This window comes from Phoenix dactylifera, chromosome 2 (genome assembly GCF_051530095.1).
Source record: "Phoenix dactylifera cultivar Ajwa chromosome 2, Ajwa_hap1_PhDact_Kaust_v1.1, whole genome shotgun sequence".
In the NCBI taxonomy this organism is placed as follows: domain Eukaryota; kingdom Viridiplantae; phylum Streptophyta; class Magnoliopsida; order Arecales; family Arecaceae; genus Phoenix; species Phoenix dactylifera.
In genome coordinates, this window is record NC_143191.1 from 44,704,688 (window position 1) to 44,723,608 (window position 18,921).

The 18,921-nt window shown below is 43.6% G+C and overlaps 1 protein-coding gene across 1 annotated transcript; it reads right to left on the reverse strand.

Annotated features, from left to right (window-relative positions):
* Positions 1–11,634: 11,634 nt before the first annotated feature.
* On the reverse strand, positions 11,635–13,304 carry LOC120106555 (putrescine hydroxycinnamoyltransferase 1-like). The gene is made up of 2 exons (XM_039119521.3): positions 12,804–13,304; positions 11,635–12,714 (listed from the first exon to the last, which is right to left on the reverse strand). The coding sequence occupies exons 1-2, from the start codon at positions 13,236–13,238 to the stop codon at positions 11,827–11,829; spliced, it is 1,323 nt and encodes a 440-aa protein (XP_038975449.2). The 5' UTR covers positions 13,239–13,304; the 3' UTR covers positions 11,635–11,826.
* Between the last annotated feature and the right edge of the window lie 5,617 nt (positions 13,305–18,921).

Genomic DNA, 18,921 nt, shown 5'->3' on the forward strand with positions numbered 1-18,921 from the left:
GGGAGATAGATGAGCAATCATCACGTACCGTATTACCTGGAGGAACTGCAGCCGTTCGTCTGTCTGATTCTCCGCACGAATCATAAGATCGTGATGGGCTACCAGCTCCGCCCAGCAATGCATGTCGCGATATGGGACAGCGCTGGAATAATTCGCACCTTCTTTGTCACCTTTTTTTTTAATATCCAAAAAAAAGTTAGGAAAGTGAGAATGTCGTGCTTTCATTTGTAGACCTCACGAATCACACCATTATTCGGGTAGTTCAGATATCATAGATTAACGGTTACTAAATGACCATTACAATATTTCATTAATATTTTATAGTCACAGAATCATTCACATGAAGCCTGTTTGCCGTGACACAGTTTTTTGCTCAATAGCAAATGGCTTACCTTTACCCGATGAAGAGCGGTGGCTTAGGCCAATCAAGCTATTTCATGGTCTTGTTTAACTTGATTTTTTATTTATTCTTAAGAAAATATGAAGATATCTGCAATAAAAGACAAAATATTAAGTAGGACTCAATAGGAGTTTTGAATCTAAATTGATCCACATATCATTGACTTAAAATCAGAATAGATAAGGGCGTATTTCGGAATCCAGAGTGCAATGGATTTCATCCCTAATCAATTCACAATGCTGGGCCCTTTGATTTCTAGATATAATTTGAACCGGATCTCGAGATTTTATCTCTAAAACTTCAAATTATGGATTGCTGTGTCATTGAGAACATCATGTATGGATTTTTCTTATAGAGTATGCTTGATTGCAAGGACAGCCATGGAAGGTATTTTTAAAGAACTAGAAATAAGGTTTCTAAAAAAAATATTATTATTCAATATAAATGCACAATTCACTAGAAAAAAAAAGTCTTTCAAGCGTTTTTCCTCGTAACTATATATACCTTAACGTAAAATACGATCAATAATTTTTGAACAACTTAATTCCTCCCATGCTAGTGAAAATGTACATGTGCAAGTTACATTACTCACCACTCAAATACAGCTCTTTTGAACAACTTTACGGTTTGCAATGCTAGAAACGTTTTTGGAATGAATTTAGTCTATTTTGGCATCCCATGAAGAGCACACAAAGCTATGAAACTATTGGGAAAGCATATCTCTTGCAAGTTCCATCTACCTATCAAATGAGCATTATATTTCGGAATGGGAAGGGTTTAGGCAGTTAAAGACAAAAAAAAAAGAAGGAGAAGATTGGTCAAAGAAATTGTTAACCAATCAAAATGCAAAATAGTATGCTTCTATCGACGGCAGAATCATTTCCTCAGCATGCAGGAGGAAGTTTGATGACTGGAGTTTTGTAAAAGCTACAGGCACTTCGGGAGGCATTCTTGGCAATTGGCGAAACTTTTCGCTATGGAGTTTTCTCATTAAGCTGTTTGCGTTCGCGGAATTTTAGTGGAGCCTCAAACAATTGGCTCGTTTGTTACATGGAGACAAGAACACAGTTTTTTTCCCACCATAGAAAGCTTTAGGAAGAGAAAGAATACTATTCACTGTACTCGACATCAAGAGAAGATCACAGAAGAGCCATATCAGATACAAGCTGCTTTTGTAAGTTACTGCTCAAAACTATTGGGGCCAACCTCACAGACTGAAATTACAGTGGATTGGAACAAATTTTTCTCAGACTGTACCTAGCCGTCTTCTTTCTTTTCTTTTTCTAGGTTTTCCTCTGTGTATATACTTTTGTTCAAATAAAATAATCTGGGTGGTTCAAAGCCCCTCTTTTCCATCCAAAAAAGAAAAAGAAAATGTACTAGTGTACAACTTGTACACCGTGGGTGTGGGTTCTCAGATAGCACAGACAGCATTTTTTTCGTTTGTATTGACGGTGCCATCTTTCGAGCATATGGACAATGCTATCTTGCAGACGCTTGAAAAAACTGTAACTAAAACCTTGACTCGAAGCGGTGCATATAGTTTGGATTGGATCAAGGCCGGGGATTGATTTAGAATCAATCCATTTCAATTTCTAGAAGAGAGATTGTCACGCCCCCGGCACAGTAGCTTGTGACAGAAAGGACATGTAAGGCCTACTTTTTGATTCATAGATATTAATGCCATTCCAAACTCAGATAGTCATAGAAACAAATAATTTAATTTATTTATTTAGAAAAATAGTTCACAATCACTAATAATAAGAATATGTTCAAATTAATTTTATTTAAGGAGAGCTAATTAATACCTTCTAAATCCTAAACTCTTCACTGCTTGGTCACAAGATCCTTCTATTCTATTGTATTTGAAAAAAATTAGAAGAGAGAGAATGAGTTTTACGGGCCGAGTAAGTTGCCAAAATTTCTAGTGAGATCAATTATAAAATAATTTTTTTAAAATATAAACAATTTAACAACATTAACATGCCTTCATCAATTTAATTTTTTTTTCAAAATATACCATAAATAAAGGTAAATCATAAACTCTCTATCAGCTTTTGATGACTACAGCCATGATCGGCCTCGTGGCAATATCCAAAAAAGACTAGCCCACTGAATGTAGAACATGCGATCCATCAGCGTGTGCCATTGACCAACCTTAACTAGCTAAGTCTGAAGAGAACTAGCTCCGAATCACATGGCCTCGATTCGTCCCATGATAGGGCAAAGAGACTAATTCTGAGAATAAAACATATGAACCATCAGCGTGTACCAATAATAAGGCTTGACTAGCTAGGCCTAACAGAAATAGTTTTTGACATGTGGCAATAATCAGTCCATTGGCTAGACTCAAATCATAGTCAAACTAGAGGATTTTCATAATATTAATAACAACCAGTTTCTCATATATAATATAACGTACATAATTGTTGTCAACAACATAAGCAATGTTAACCATAATTTTACAATAATCGGAAATTCATGCAGAATTGAAATAAGAGTAATCATCTCTTTCCAAATATTATGTAGTATTAAAACATGCATATCAGCTTATTTCAAACTTTGTTATTAAGCAAATAAATCAAATGTTTTCATAATCATGCCAAAGTAAGAATTTATGCTTGATCCATAAATGTTGAATTATTCTTGTTATATAAACATGTATAACACTCATAATAATGCATAATTTTCCAAAATTATCAAATTTTAAATATTTTATTTTCAATCATACATTCAAAACTAGCAAATATGTATTACAATTAAAATACATGGCATGCACTAAAAATCACCAAAGGTAAAGAAAACTTATATTCTTAAATGGATCAAATCCAAATTTTCTTATGGAGACTAATCACAGCCTTTGACGTGATGCTCAGGGGCGGCTCAATACAATTGGGGGCCTAAGGCGAACTCATTAAAAAAGGCCTTTTTTTAAAAAAAATATTTTTTTTAATAAATGCAAAATATTTTAAAAATTCATTTAAAAATAATAGCTATTAGATGTTCCGAAATCAGTGCTTACAAGTAGTGAAAAGCTATGAGAATAGGGTCCATTTATGCTTAGCTATTAGTGTTTAGAAATCTAAACCTTTCAGCACCCTTTAACAACCTAGCTATGTGCATTCATCTACACCACAAATGCTTTCCAATGTATGTGAAGAGGCCCTGCCCCAAAGAATTTACAACATACCAGATCACATTAGAAGATAGCCCAAGCCAAGGCCTTGTTGAAGAGAACACTTCCTTTTATCATGCTCACCACAGACCTCACCTCCTGGCCCCTGGATTAGACTATAACCTGCAGCCATCCCATTAGCCATCACCAGAAACCTGCAACCCAAGATGTCTCCTAGAAATTATAAACCCATTACAGACTAACACCATTTTATTTTAAAAAAAAGTAATAAAGCTCCATTTTGGAGAAGAGAAGAGTATCCCACCGAAAACTCTGGCATTAACCAAATTGAAAACTCTAACAGAAACAAATTGATGGGTAACAATAGAAGGATTCCACGGGCTTACACCAAAGCCTTCATGTCTGTAAACTTAGCTTTTTTTTTCCAAGGAGCAAAACCTTCCTGACTTGGGTGTCAGAGCCCACCAGAGGAGCAGGAAAAGAAAAAAATGGAAGAACAAACATGAAAAGAAAAAAAAGAAGAACAAACATAAATCTGGGCATTATAACAAACATATAGCAGACAACTCAATCATGGTACCAGACCCAATTTGTTTAGAAAAGTGTTATTTCTCACATAGATTACATCATCCTGGAAGCCTAAAGAACGTGAAACATGATCCAAATCCCCTTCCTCCTCCAAAAATTATACAACAAAAAAAAAAAAAATCCTTCTCGGCAGCAAAAAAAAAAAAGAAAACCGGAAGGCTCCTGTCTTCCTGACCCAAAAATCCTTGTCGCTAGATCCCGGAGTCCCCAGCCCCTTGCCCCTTGGTTGGCTCCGAAAGTCAATCGGAACTCGGAAGACGGAAGACAGAACACTAAAGTCTCAAAATAAAAAAAAAAAAAATCGGATCCGGAAGTTGGAAGCTCACCTGGAGAGGGCGGAGGGCCGGGAAGGAGAAGAGACGCCATCACGCCGGCGACGCCGCCTCCCTGATCCCTCTTCGGCCGAGTGCGGACTGCGGAGTGTCGGCTCGACGGGGAGATCCGAGGACGGCGAACGGAGGAGGACCGAGGACGGTGGACTTTAGAGCAGAGCCGACTAGCCGAGGAGGCCGGAGGCCGGAGCCCGGAGGTAGGAGGCTTGGAGCCTCGGAGAAGTCGAGGACAGTGAGGAGAGATAGAGCGGTGCTGCGGTGGAGCCTGGAGAGGACTACCGAGAACCGGAGAAGGTTCAGCAATAAAAAAGAAAGCCCCAGCAGAGAACTGAGAAGGGAGGAGAGAAGGGGGGAGGAAATGCCATTGCTTGTCATTTGTCAATTGCCGTAGCCGTTGCCCAGGGCCTAGCCAGTCTGTCGTCGGGGAGAAGCCGAAGGGGATGGACTGTAGCGGCGTAGCCCGGTAGCCGTCGCCCACTGCCCAGCTATGACTCTATAAGGTAGCTTTCGGATGGGAAAGGCTGAAAACTATGCATTAATTAAACAAAAAAAAAAACTGTGCGATGGGGAGGGGGCCTTCCCTGGGCCGGGGGCCTTAGGCGACCGCCTCAGTCGCCTAAGGCCCGAGCCGGCCCTGGTGATGCTCCGCTGGAGTTGAAGGCTCGTATCAAAATAATTAACACTGTTAGCTTTCAATTGAGAGAGAGAATAAAGAAAAGAGAAAATTCAGTCTAGATCTTGATCTAATTAGCCTAATCATGGGCCTGGTCTTTGTGGTCAAGAGAGGAGGGTGACCATGAGGGAAAAGGTGTAGGTCTAATCGAATTTTGGAGCCAATCTAAAGAGGTGGAATCACATCAGGAAATGGGCTTCCTTCTTCTCTTTTTTTTTCCATAGCAAAATAGGGACACTAATAGGGGTCCATTCCTCTGTGCAACGGTGGTTTATTAACTTTAAGTTGATCCTCCGGAGTTGGTATTATATAATACATTGATGTTGATAATTTAGATAATAATTAACAATAAGTTAATAAAGCCTACTGGGAAAATAAATCAATAAAGTTGTAACCGATGGCATTGGCGGAGACAGGACTTTATTAGCCGAATGATAATTGATAAACACACTGCTCATATCATTTACAGAGGCTTAGATAACGGCACGCCATGCAACTGGAGGGTCCAAATAATTTCAGATGAAACTCTGCCCAGCTCCATATTCCCAGAGGCAAATAAATGAATGAAGAGACCGTAAGAAAGCACCTAGAATGAAAGCATGGCTACTTAGCTGATTCCGCCCCCTCCAACCCCTCATAAAACAACTTCTTGAACCTTGGCATGTTCCCCGCCTCCAGGGCTGCGTATGATGTGCACCAATCCGCTTGGCATGCGCAGTGCTGCCATGTCCATGAACGCCGGCTTCCCCCAGCCGATCGAAGTCGGCCTCGTAGATCGGCATCCTCAGCCAGCTGACGACCCCGGCAGCGCCCACGCCGCAACATGCATACGCCTCCTGTTCACCTGCTCCAAAAGTCCCTTGAGTGACCTAAAAAACTCGTCATTTGATCGAACGGTAGCGCCATGGATGTTTGTTTTCGGCCAGATGCTCCAGAGGATCAGATAGGACCTCCCCCGACGTCGCGACCACCGACGTCCTCTTTACTCCTAGCATGATGAAGGAAACATCCTTCCGTGCAAGATCGAAAAACTAATAGTCAGAGTGAGAACATTTAGGTCGGCTCGAGATGGATGCCAAGTCGAGTATTCTCTCGGTGCCTACGGTGGACTAGAATGGTGCATATGGTGGAGGATGTTATTTCTTCAAGAGGAAATTGTGGGCACCTGCATTAGCTGCACGTCATAATTTTTTCCGACAAAATATCATTCAAATGAATTAAAAAGGAACATCTTTTCTTGATATAGAAATTAAAAGTAAGTTTGGAAGCCTTCCAAGAACCCAGACCGAAACCGCGGCTGCACTGTTTGATGAGAGAGATGGTGAAGTGGGCGCTTTAAATAATGACATTCAGCCAAACCAAGCCATGTGCGGCCGTGCACGGACCACGGGGGCACGGGGCTTGATAATGTGCGGGAGTAGTACTGGCCACCGCGGGATTCCGGGCATCTCGACAATCTTCTAGATATAAATATCTCCATGTGCAGCCCATGTATCTTTTTAAAAGCAACCTTGCGGCCGAACCAAATACATGGCAGGAACAATCACTCGTTCATTTGCCGCTCATTTTGTAAGCACAGTATTTAGTCCCAAATCAACTATTTATTAAATAAAAAATATTTATATAAAATTAAAAAATTTAAATAATATTTTTTGGCTAATTTTTTTAGATGAAATTCGGAATTATTACAAATGGTATTAGAACGGATCTAGTCCATAACTTATGCGAACTAAGAAACACTGCAACACAAATTTATTGGAGCTGACCACGGGTTAACCGTGGTGCGTATGATTAGATTTAAATGAATTTGAACTCTTAACCTGACGAGGACGTCAGAGATTAAATAGATACTTATGCAGGATCAAAGAACTCAAATAATACTTTACGAGATCCTGGGTTGTTTTATATTTTATTGATTCAGTATAGTCACTTGGGATCGATTTTACGTATGATCTATAATATTTTTTAATAAGGAATCAAAATTTTAACCGCTGTTATGGTGGTTCGTAGAGGCATTGAGCTGCAGCATCATAGTCGCGATTGCTCTAATTGCTTGAGAGTAGCTCACTATATAGATATAAATTACTACTTTGGAGAAGTTCAATTTCAAGCTTGCGGGTTGTGGCTTTGCATCATTACGGAAATGACACGGCATTTCTCCAAATAATTTCTTCCCTAGCCATTTAAGAAGCACGTGCATCAAGTTTGATGAAGCTAAGGCTGCAAATGGGTCGGGTCGACCCGTGACCCGACCCGACCCGACCCGCGTAGACCCGACCCGACCCGAATTTTAGGACCCGCGGGTCCGGGTCGGGTCCTAAAATTGGACCCGAATCATTTTCTGGGTCGGATCTGGGTTTACCAAACGGACCCGACCCGACCCGAATGGACCCGAAGAGAGAGAGAGAGGAAAAGCAAAAGAAAGTCTTTTCTTTTTCTTTTTTTTTTGGCATGGGTTGTGGTACTGTTGGTCAGTGATTCAGAGGGCACATGAAATATTTGCATTAGCTTTTTATTTGTGACTGTTCCTGTAGTCCAATGAATTGCAACATATATTAAGTTCTGACTACCATTTCAGTCATCGAAAGGTAGCCCCATTTACTTAAATGCTCAACTTCCGCTTGGCAATGCCCACTTATTGTTGTCCTTCCCGGCAAGAAGAGTATAGAATTGCACCGATTTGAGTCCCCAGTATTAAACACTAACAGAGGTGAGAAACTAATAAGTGCACCTGGTTTAAAGTGATAAGATAGGCATGAAAGACAACAAGCCCTCCAAGAAACCAGATCGAAATGAAGCTAAACACTGCTAATGCAAATATTTCAGGTGCCCTCTGAATCACTCCAAACAGTAACAAGAACTTCTGGCTATTCTTTTTTTTGACTGTTTTAGTATTTACCAAACAGACCCGATCCGACCCGACCCGAATCAGACCCGGACCCGACCCGAACCCGACTCGGACCCGACCCGACCCAACCCGATCTTCAACCGGGTCGGGTCCGGGTCCAAAATTGGGACCCGAACAAAAAACCGGGTCGGATCGGGGTCACCTAGGACCCGACCCGACCCGACCCATTTGCACCCCTAGATGAAGCCCTGGCAAATGGTAATACAAGAAGACAATCTTCGCTCCCTTGTTTTTAGTATTATACATAGAGATCCTTTCCAATTTGGTAACATGCCCAATCTAAGCTGGCATCATCATCATCAGAAGAAATAGAGAGAAAGAGGAAGAAGAAGGAAGGAAAAAGAAAGAAGATATTATAAAGATACAGAAAGAAGAGGGGAGAAGAAGTAAGAAAAAGAATAAGAAGGAGGTTGGAATTATCTCATTTAATCATCAAATATCTCGTACATAAAAGGGATGGTAATGAAAAAAATTTTAAAAAGTGGTCCGGAATACACATGGCGTGGAGTCATGTATCAAATTTATACAGGAAAGTGGTCTTCATGACCTGACATGCCCTAAGAACTAGACTTATCGGCCGAGGAACGATGGCACGTCAAATCAGGTATAGCCCCTGGACCTACCAAACACAGACTAGCAGGCATAATTGCGTCCTTCGGGAAGCTTCAGTCTCTGTCGCCCTCGCTGTAGGAATCTTTAATTCAATTGGCCAACCCATGTGCCCTACGCTGTATAAAATGCTCGCTGCTTGCTGATGAAAGGAGGACATGATTAAAGATGGAATTGCGTTTTGGATTCAGAACGAACTGGACGTTGTCCAAAGCTTAGATAGGGCGGGTAATAGAGGACGAAATATAGAATAAGCTTTTATTTTGCCAATCTTTTCTTTAGGAGCTCGTTTGGTTCGCGGAAAAAAAAAAAAGAAAAAATGTGGTCAACGGAAAAGTAATAAGATACCTGTTGTTTGGTTGGAATTTTCAAAAGAGAGAGATGAAAAAATTATATTTCCATGGAAATATGATTCCCACATTTAATGAAAAAATCTTTTCCATGAGAAATATGAAAAAGTTACTTTCCCATGAGGCGAGAATTAAGGGTTGCAAAATATGACCCGACCCGCCAACCCGACTCGTGTTCGACCCATCATAAACAGATTTGGATTTGGCCTAAACAGGTTCGGGTCGTAAACAGATCGACCCGTTTAACATGTTTATTAATTGAGTCGGATACGGATTTTAGATGTCTGACCCGTTTAAACCGTTTAACCCGTTTAACTGTTGGGCAGGTTAAACAGGTCTAAATAGGTTAAACGGGTTAAATAGGTTAAACAGGTTTAAACAGGTTAAACGGATCTAAACAGATCTAAATAGGTCGGATTGGGCAGGTTAAACAGGTTGGGCTGGGCAGGTTAAACAGATCTAAACAGGTTAAACGGGTCAGGTTGGGCAAACAAGTTAAACAGGTCAGGTCGGATTAGATAAACAGGTTACCTGTTTATTGAACAGGTTAAACGGGTCGGGTCGGGTTACCTGTTTAATAAACAGGTCATGTTCAAATTGTAATTTCTGATCTGTTTAATAAACAGGTTGGGTTCAGGTTTATGATTTTCTGACCCGACCTGCATGTGACCCGACCCATTTATGACTCGACTCGACCCGACCCGATTGCCACCCCTAGCGAGAATCAATCCATTTTTATTTTTTTTCAAAAAGGCCCTTTAGCATTAAAGAAGCATTAAAAATGCATTAAAGATCTAATTTTTATTAAGGGTATAATAGAAATTATACATAACTTTTTCAAGAAAGTGAATGGTCAACCAAATATAAGCATTTTGGAAATTTGTCATTTTTCCATGGTCAACAAAACATGCCAAAAATACTTTTCTAGGCATCCTCTTTCTAGGAATCTGTTTCCCAAGAATCATATTCCTAAGAGAAAAAATGCTTACCGTGAACCAAACGAGCCCTAGTATCCATTTCAAGGATGAAACCTAAAAAGTTAAGGCTTTCTATATTAATGGAGTTACAAGTCTCGTGATTAAAAAAATACTTTTTTTAAAAAAAAATTAATATATATTATATGGTAGGTGATATACATCAAATAAATTAATTATTTAATAAGTCAATACATATCTCTTGATAAATCGATACATAGTTTATAAAATATTATGTTTACCGACATACACGACATGGCCGGATATAGTATACTTAGCAAATCAAACAAACTATGAAACTATGTGCTCTGTACTGGCACTAATGAACATTATGTTCTGAAAACTATGTATTGATTTATTTAAAGTTATTTATTAGTTTATTAGATAACTAATTTGCTTAATGTATATCAGCTAACTATATAGTGTGTACTAATAGAAAGCATGCTTTGGAAACTATTATATCGATTTATCTGGAGGTATGTTTGGATCACTACTGGGTGTGTATCAAAGAGGTTTGCAATATGTATCATAAAGTCGTTTAATATGTACCACTAGACAATATAGTGTATATTGGTGAATATAATATTTCAGAAATTATATTGGATTACTAGCTGACTAATTTAATAAGTATGTATTATTTGTTTGTATATTATGTACTACTAAATAATATGTTTCAGAAACTATGTATTGATTTACCTAAAGATTTATATTAACTTGGTAAATAATTAATTTACTTAGTGTGTATCGCTTTATTATATAGTATGTACGTATCAGTAAAAAAATATATTTTGAAAATGGGAAAGGAAGAAAATGTTGTGTTTTTTTAATGATCATAAGGCTCACGACTCTATTAATAAAGACAGTTTTTGGCTTTTAAATTTTTACTTTAAAATAAATATTAAAAAAAATGTGATAAAATAAGAAGTCTGCCTTTGTTTTTTTTCGATGTCCGTTCCATACTATTTTTGTTGGTTCACCTGATGCTCGGCTGTTGATCATGTATATGTATGTGCACGACCACGTGGTCCCTGGCGACGGTCACTTGTCAGTATCGGAGGCCCGGATGCGACGTCTCAGTTCACGAGGGCGAACTGGATGCAATCTCGGGTACAGGAAGTGCAGGCTTTTCCATTGTCGTGCGGAGAACCCCGGAATGGACGGCGAGGATTAGAAGCGATTTTTTAACAAATAATTGGAACTTGTCGTTCACGTGGGCGAACCACCCTCGTCATGCTACAATGGCAAGAGTACTTATCATTCCAGAACACAAGAAGAGATCCTGTTCCTTCGCACGAATCCACCGTTGGATCACCCACAGCCCCCATCTGAATGCACTCCGAACTTCATCATTCATCCATTGCACAGATCTAAAGGCAAACAGTGGATGATCCAACGGTAGATTTCCACGAAGGAAGGTCTTTTGCGTGAAAGATACAACCTGAAGAATCTCCCGTACACATAAAGAGGAGCCACCAAGCATTATCGTTTATCATATCCCTCCGGAGTTGGTGTTATATAATACATTATATGTTGATGGTTTATAAAGTAATTAATTATTAGTTAATAAAGTTTACTGGTAAAATAATCAATAAAATTGTAACCGACAGCATTGGCCGAGGGAGGACTTCATGAGCGGAATGATAAGCATACAACAACTCATATTATTGACAAATACAGCACACTAAAACTTCGATTCATTCCCCAGCAATTTAGAGGCTAGGCTTACATAATGGCACGACAGGATCCTGGGCGATCCAAACAATTTCAAGGGAAACTCTGCTGAGCTCCATATTCCCAGAGGCAAATAAGGAAATAAGGAGACCGTAAGAAATAAAGCAACCAGAATGAAAGCATGGCTAAGCTGATTCCACCCCCTCCAACCCCTCATAGAACAACTTCTTGAACCTTGGCATGTTCTCCGTCTCCAATGTCACCACAAGTGAAATCCCGCCGTCGTCTCCAGGGCTGCGCATGATGTGCACCATTCCACATGGCATGCGCGGTGCTGTCATGCCCATGAACGCCGGCTTCCCCCAGCCGAAGTCGGCCTCGTAGATCGGCATCCTCAGCCAGGAGACGACATATAGGTCGGTGCCAGGCAGCGCCCACGCCGATACATGCATACGACTCATGTTCACCTGCTCCAAAACGTCTATGAGCGACCTAAAAAGCTCGTCATTTGATCGAACGGTAGCGCCATGGATCTTTTCGGCCAGATGCTCCAGAGGATCAGATAGGACCTCCCCCGCCGTCGCGACCACCGACGTCCTAAAGGCAGCGTTGCCGAAGTAGGTCGGCGGGAGCGGCGGCTCCAGGCGGGAGCGAGCATCGACGCTTATGTTCAGCCGCGTCACTCGAACGCTATGAAGCTCACGGGCCTTGCACGCGCACCGCCACACGTGCGCCGAGAGCGCTCTGAAGGTGGAGAGGCCTGATCTGTTTCCGCTCTTGAGGGAATCGAGCTGATCTCTGGATACTTTGAGGAGCACAGGTTTGGCGAGGGGGATGACCGCATTTAAGGGATCGCCTGATGGCTGTCCAAGGTACTCGGCGTGGTCGAAGAGGACGGTGGGAGGGGACCGGGGCCGGAGGAGGGTGCGGTTGAGGAAGGGAGGAGCCGTCAGGCCAACACCTCGGGCGATGTCAGAAAATGTGTTGATGAAGTGGATCGAGCCGGGGCCGTCGGCTACTGAGTGGTGCATGTTGACGCCCAAGCACACACCGCCGCACTTGAGAAATGTTACCTGCAACGATTTCGATTTGGTTTCAGATCGACGACAACATCATAACATAACAACAAAGAAAACGAGTGAGAGAAGATTCGGAGGCTTACTTGAAGCATGAGCAAGATGCAAGGAGGCTCAGCGGACTCCACCGGAGGCACCAATAGCGGCCTCACGTCCACTGATGGTGTAGAATCCTTGAAGTCACGGAGAGTGAACTTGGATCGGGCCACCACAAAGAGGACGCCCTCCCCGGTACACTGTATCTCAAGCCGGCCGTCACGGTCCACCCCGAGCCTCCCGGCCATGGGGTAGAAGGGCACCAGCGCCTTGCCCAGGGCCGCCTTCATGGCCTCCACGGAGAAGAAGTTCGGGTCTCCATTGGGCCTGTAGACATAGACAGTGGCGGTGTAATACCTACGATACCATACATCTAGATTGGACAGCCAGATCGCCTTCTTTGGGGTCCCCTCGCTGGGAACCACGAAACCGGACTCCACTACCTCCACCATGCCCACGTCCGCCATTCCCACAGCCATCCCCATGTCGAAAACGCCTTGTTCAGTTGGTCCCAAGCCACAAAGAATAGATCGCTAAAAATTTCTCTCTGCTCTGCTTACGTCCAACCTACCCTTTATATAGAGTTTATGGTAATCTCTGACGCCTCCCACCTACCACGGAGTATGACCATGTGACCTCAACTTTGTGTGACAAAATAATAATGATGGAGATAACGCCAGTATTGTCGAGAAAAATGTGAATACGATTACTATAAAATATTCACACCGTATAGCTGTCATCAAGATCTCGATAGAATCATAAATATACTGGCATGTGAACAAAAATCGTGCGGAACAAGCACCATATAAGGCCAAAATTTTTTTAAACTACATTTTTTCTTGTGCTCTAAAATTCAGAAATCAAATAAAAATAAAACTTTTCCTACTAACCTAATCCATCAATTTTATAACTTTAAAAATAAAAAAAATTATATGCCAATAGAAACCATATGCAAAGAAAGATCTTTATATTTTCTTTTTTTTTAATCAAGTGATACACGCTCGTCTCTGATATATATTATAAGCTTTTTTGCTACACACCTAGTAGCAACCTAAATAAATCGGTACATAGTTTTCAAAATATAGTATTATCAGTACATAATATGTAGCTGGTTGATTCACACCTAGCAATATAGTTATCCAATATCCTGATATACACCTTCAAGTAAATTGATATACAGTTTCCAGAATATTACGCTCACAAATACATACTATATGGTCAAGTAATACATATTCGTCGGTTTTCTATTACATATTGTAGGCTTTTTTGATACTTCCAGTAGCAACTCAATATATATCTTTAGGTAAATCGATATATAGCTTACAGAATGTAATATTCATCAATACACTACACGATCAGGTAATACATAACTAGTAAAATAGTCATCTAGCATTTCAATACACATCTTTAGGTAAATCGATACATAGTTTTTAGAAAGAAGGGAGAAATAGATTAAAGAGGAGAATGAAGACTTCACGGATGGAAGAGAGGACTTGATGAGGAAGAGGATGGAATTTGACGAGGAAGAAAGGAGATGGGGATGGTCTTTCTTCGCAGATGATATCTCTTAGTCCGTGCAATTTTCTTTTCTTTTTTGTATTTTTTTTCTTTAAGTTAAGGAACTAACATACTCTATTAGTAGGAATCCTCTTTAAGTTAAGATACAAGGCCTTCACACAAATCCAACCATGGATCATCTAGCGCACAAATCTCAAAGTAAACACGACCATTCACTTGGGCTTCACATAATTTACATAGAAAAAAGACTAGTTATATCTATAATAAATAATACTAATTTTATTTTAACAAGTTATTTTATTTTAAAGTTTAAGTAAATTATCAAGGTTAACAATGTTTATCAGGCTGCACCATTTCCTTCTCGTACAATTCAGACCATGCATTTAATTAGATCAACAAATTATGGCATGAAAAGTTAAATGCTTGTGACAAGCATAAACCAAAATTTATTTTGGGTGGGTGGGTGGGTGGGGTGGGGGGTGGGTTCAGGGACGAGCAGGGTCCCACTAATGGACCCCTGATCCACCATCTTCGGACGATCATGTTGATGTACTCGCTAGTTGTAATGAGCTATCACTATTAAAATAGTATGTCATTGGCTCGTTGTCGTGCCTGTAATTCAGGTAGTACTTGCAAAATTTGGTCATGCCCTTGCGAGCAGCTAGTCTCGTTATGTCGAACCATTTTAGATAGCGCTAGTTTTGGATCTCGATGAGGATATGTTTACGGGAGCCATTGAGAGGCATGTACCTTTCGAACCTCCGATGAGGATTCTTTGATTGGCGGAAACTCTCCTCATCTCTCCATGGCTTCTTACTGGACTCTTCTAGGCCCTCCCAAACCTGCTTATTCTTCTTCTTCTTTCCAAGTATGCCCTCAACCGAACCCTACCAAGCCACCACGATTTCCTCCATGTTGATGTACTTGTCGGCTCAAGCCAAGAGCTCAGCGTAATCTCTCAGAAACCTCTTCTTTAGGAGAAAAGGGAACCAATACATCTTCATTTTGCTCCTCATTGTGGACGTGGTGACCAAATGGTTTAGGTTGCGAATCTCTAACAAGGCCACATTGAGAAGGCTGACGAAGACCCATAGGGATTTATCCTCTCTCTATTTGACGGCTAAAAGGGTGTCAGACCCCTTCGCCTGCCTTCGACTACTCATGAAATGAGCTGTGAACATCCGCTAAACAGCTTGAATGAATGGACGAAGTTCAGCTAAAGCTTGGTATTCCATAACCGAGCTACCATCCGAAGTAGGGCTGGGAAGGCATTACACAATACCAAGTTGGTGGCTCTCAAGGGTATCATGAGAGCTTTGAACATCTCTAAGTCATCCAAGGGATTGATAGTCCTCTCGTATGTCTTGAAGCGAGGAGGAATAGATACCTTCATGATCTTTGCCAAGAACCAGGACTCAATGGTGAACACGACCTTATTTCCAAGCTTGGCTTGGAGGCGCCCCAAGGCCTCAAGGTGGTGGTCCATGTCCTCAAGTTTGTAGTTGGGGTCGGCCTCCCTTCAAAAAGCTATCTTAGATCGACGTGGTGAGGAGTGGCTAGACGTCGATTCCTTCCAAGATGGTGAGCTCGAGGATCTACACATTCAATATCATCTAGGGCTTCGGAGATAAGAGTGGTGACTATGAGTGGCCTTTATCAGACTCCGAGGATAGGAGTGACGACGCTGCTTGGCCCGTCCTGGACTCCGAGGAGGGGAATAGTGGCTCAGCTTCACTGGGACTCCATAGTCACTCAAATCGCAAGTTGTTGTTGCCATTAGTGTTGATTGGCAGTCATCTGCTACACTTTTTGGATGATTATATGCAGCTAATGAACCCATTGTACGAGCAACTAAATCTGCTCGACAGTGACTGCTAGCGCCTCCTATGGCTTTGACAAAGGTGGATCCCTTCGACGGCTCCGTAAGAACCATCAGATTCTACAAGCATGTTCGACTGGGCATTCGAGGGTGCTATTTATGCTCTTCAAGATTTCAAAGATGTAAGTCGTCTGTCTTCTGGTGGAACCTCCATTATAGAGCCATCAGATTCTACATGCATATTTGGCGGGGCATTCGAGGGTGCGGCTATGCTCTTCAAGATTTCAAAGTTGTAGGTCGTTTGTTTTCTGGTGGAACCTCTAGTAGTGGGATCACGATTCTTCCTCTAGTGCCAATTTGTTGTTGCTAGAAATCGATTTGATTAGGGTGCCGAGCTAGCTGAGTCGCTAGAAGGTTCGACAATCGATTAGTCAAACCATTGAGGTCTGCAAAAGGTCGCGATGTGCTTCCAAGGTGGCAAGGTGGTGGCCAATATTCTTAGGTGGTGATGCTCCAATGTCAGTTGCTCCCACGATAGAGTTGGAACAAGGAGAACGTGCTCGGACCTTCGCTTCGATATTGAATCCGATTTGAAACAATGAAGACAAAAAAGTTCTCTTGCTAGAGAGTATTTAGCGGGGGATCCTTCGAGGCCTAAGTTAGATAGATTCTTAGAAAATAATGAAGGTGTTTTTAGAGCAGTAGAGCGATGGCACAAGGACATAAAAGAGCTTGAGAGTACTTACATGAAGGGTCCCTTTAGATTGGTTTGTATAGACGAGGGTCGGTGCCCTTCGCCAAGAGATTCGAGCGTGTAGATCGGCTGTCTTTGGTGACCGATCGCATGTCCAGAAAGTTACATGCGGACGTTTTTCTCACGCATCACATTTTGCACTTCTCGCCTGTACAGTTAATGAAACTGTTACGGGGGAACTAAGCCGCCATGCTCCACGTGACCGGCACGCGCGCCCATGAAGACTACGGCTGTCCTTTGATCCAGCAATCCGACCCCGAGTCGGACATCTTCGGCTCCACAGCCCGACCTCGAGTCGGTTGCCCTTTGATCCAGCAATCCGACCCCGAGTCGGACATCTTCGGCTCCACAGCCCGACCTCGAGTCGGCTGCCCTTCGATCCAGCAGTCCGGCCCCGAGTCGGACATCTTCGGCTTCGCAGCCCGACCCCGAGTCGGCTGCCCCTTAATCTAGCAATCCGACCCCAAGTCGGATATCCTCAGCACCGCAGCCCGACCCCGAGTCGGCTGCCCCCTGATCCAGCACTCCGACCCCGAGTCGGAGATCTCTTGATAACGACAGGCTGCTTCCCAGAGGCACGCCGAGGCCTCCTGCTCCACTACTCCCTGCAACGGCTGTATCCGATGCTGTTCCACGATCTCCTGTATCAGCCGTACAAAGCGGAACTCCACTACGCCCTGTCATGGCCGTACCCAGCGCTGCTCCACGACGCCCTGTAACGGCCATGTCAGTGGCCACTCCATCGCGCCCCACGATGACAAACCCCCCTGAGAGACCCCCCAGCCAGGTATATATGCGGCTGGGGGGAGAAGGGGGGTAAGCAATATCTTCCAGAGCACTCTCTTGCTTGCTATTATCATCTCTCCTCCTCCTCCAATCTCCTCTGACTTGATCGTCGGAGGGCCCCCGCTACCCCAGTGGTGGTGCGAGGCTTGCTCGCAGGTTTCCCGGTGGAAGGTGGAGCGTAACCAACACCAACCAAGACAACTCAGACGGAACCCCGTTCACACCGTTGTGTCAATCGTTCTCGGCTTGGACCACCAGCAACAGTTGGCGCTAGAGGAAGGGACCTGATCTCAGAGCGATCGTAATGGCACGGCGAGGTGGTCGTGGAGCTTCCAATGCCTCCGGTCGCGGGGCCTCTCGCGCCTCCGGCCGGGAGGCCGCTGCGTCTCCAACACATTCTCAGCAACACTCCACCATTCCACCCCCCATTCAGATGGTCGAAGCCGCTCAGTTCGACTAGTTAGCCCAGCAGGTTCGCACCCTCGCGGAGGCAGTGCAGAACCTGCAGGGTGTGATGTCTCGAGCGCCGCAGCGGGCCCAGGAGCCGCTGCCCCCCGAGCGCTCACCTGTCTTCCTCAACCCGCGCTCCTTCCTCTCCCATGGGGAGGAGCGCCGGCGCGAGGAAAGTTCTCGAGCACGGTCCATTCTGCCAGGACCTTCTCATCGAAGCTGCGCGGGGTACGAGAGGCGGACCCGGGCGCGTTCTCCGACCCCCCAGTCCTCGAGGGGCCCGCACTCCAGTCGGTCCCCCTCGCGCCGCTCCTTGTCTCCCACCCACCGGTCGCGCTCCCTGGACCGGCGGGTGGACGATCTCCACAGACAACTCCAGGTCCTGAAGGGCCACTCCAAAGATCTCTTCGCCGACTTGGAGATCTCCTCCCAACCGGCGCTTGCCTCGAGGATCCTGCGGACTCCAAATCCGCCGGGATTCAAAATGCCGGCGATCGAGCCCTATGACGGGGCGGCGGACCCGCGGGATCACGTGGAGAGTTTCAGGACTCTTATGCTCCTCCATGGAGCATCAGATCCCCTCCTCTGCAAGGCCTTCCCGGCGACCCTCCGTGGCCCAGCCAGGGCGTGGTTCGCCGGCCTGGAGGCTGACTCTATCCAGTCCTTTGACCAGTTCACTCGCCTCTTCATCAGCCATTTCGCCATCAGTAGCCGGCGGCGATTGGTTTCCGACTCCCTCTTTGATGTCCGGCAAAACGAGGGAGAAAGCCTGCGGGATTACCTTACCCGCTTCAACAAGGCTACATTGGAGGTCCGGAACCTGAGCCAGGAGGTGGCTCTC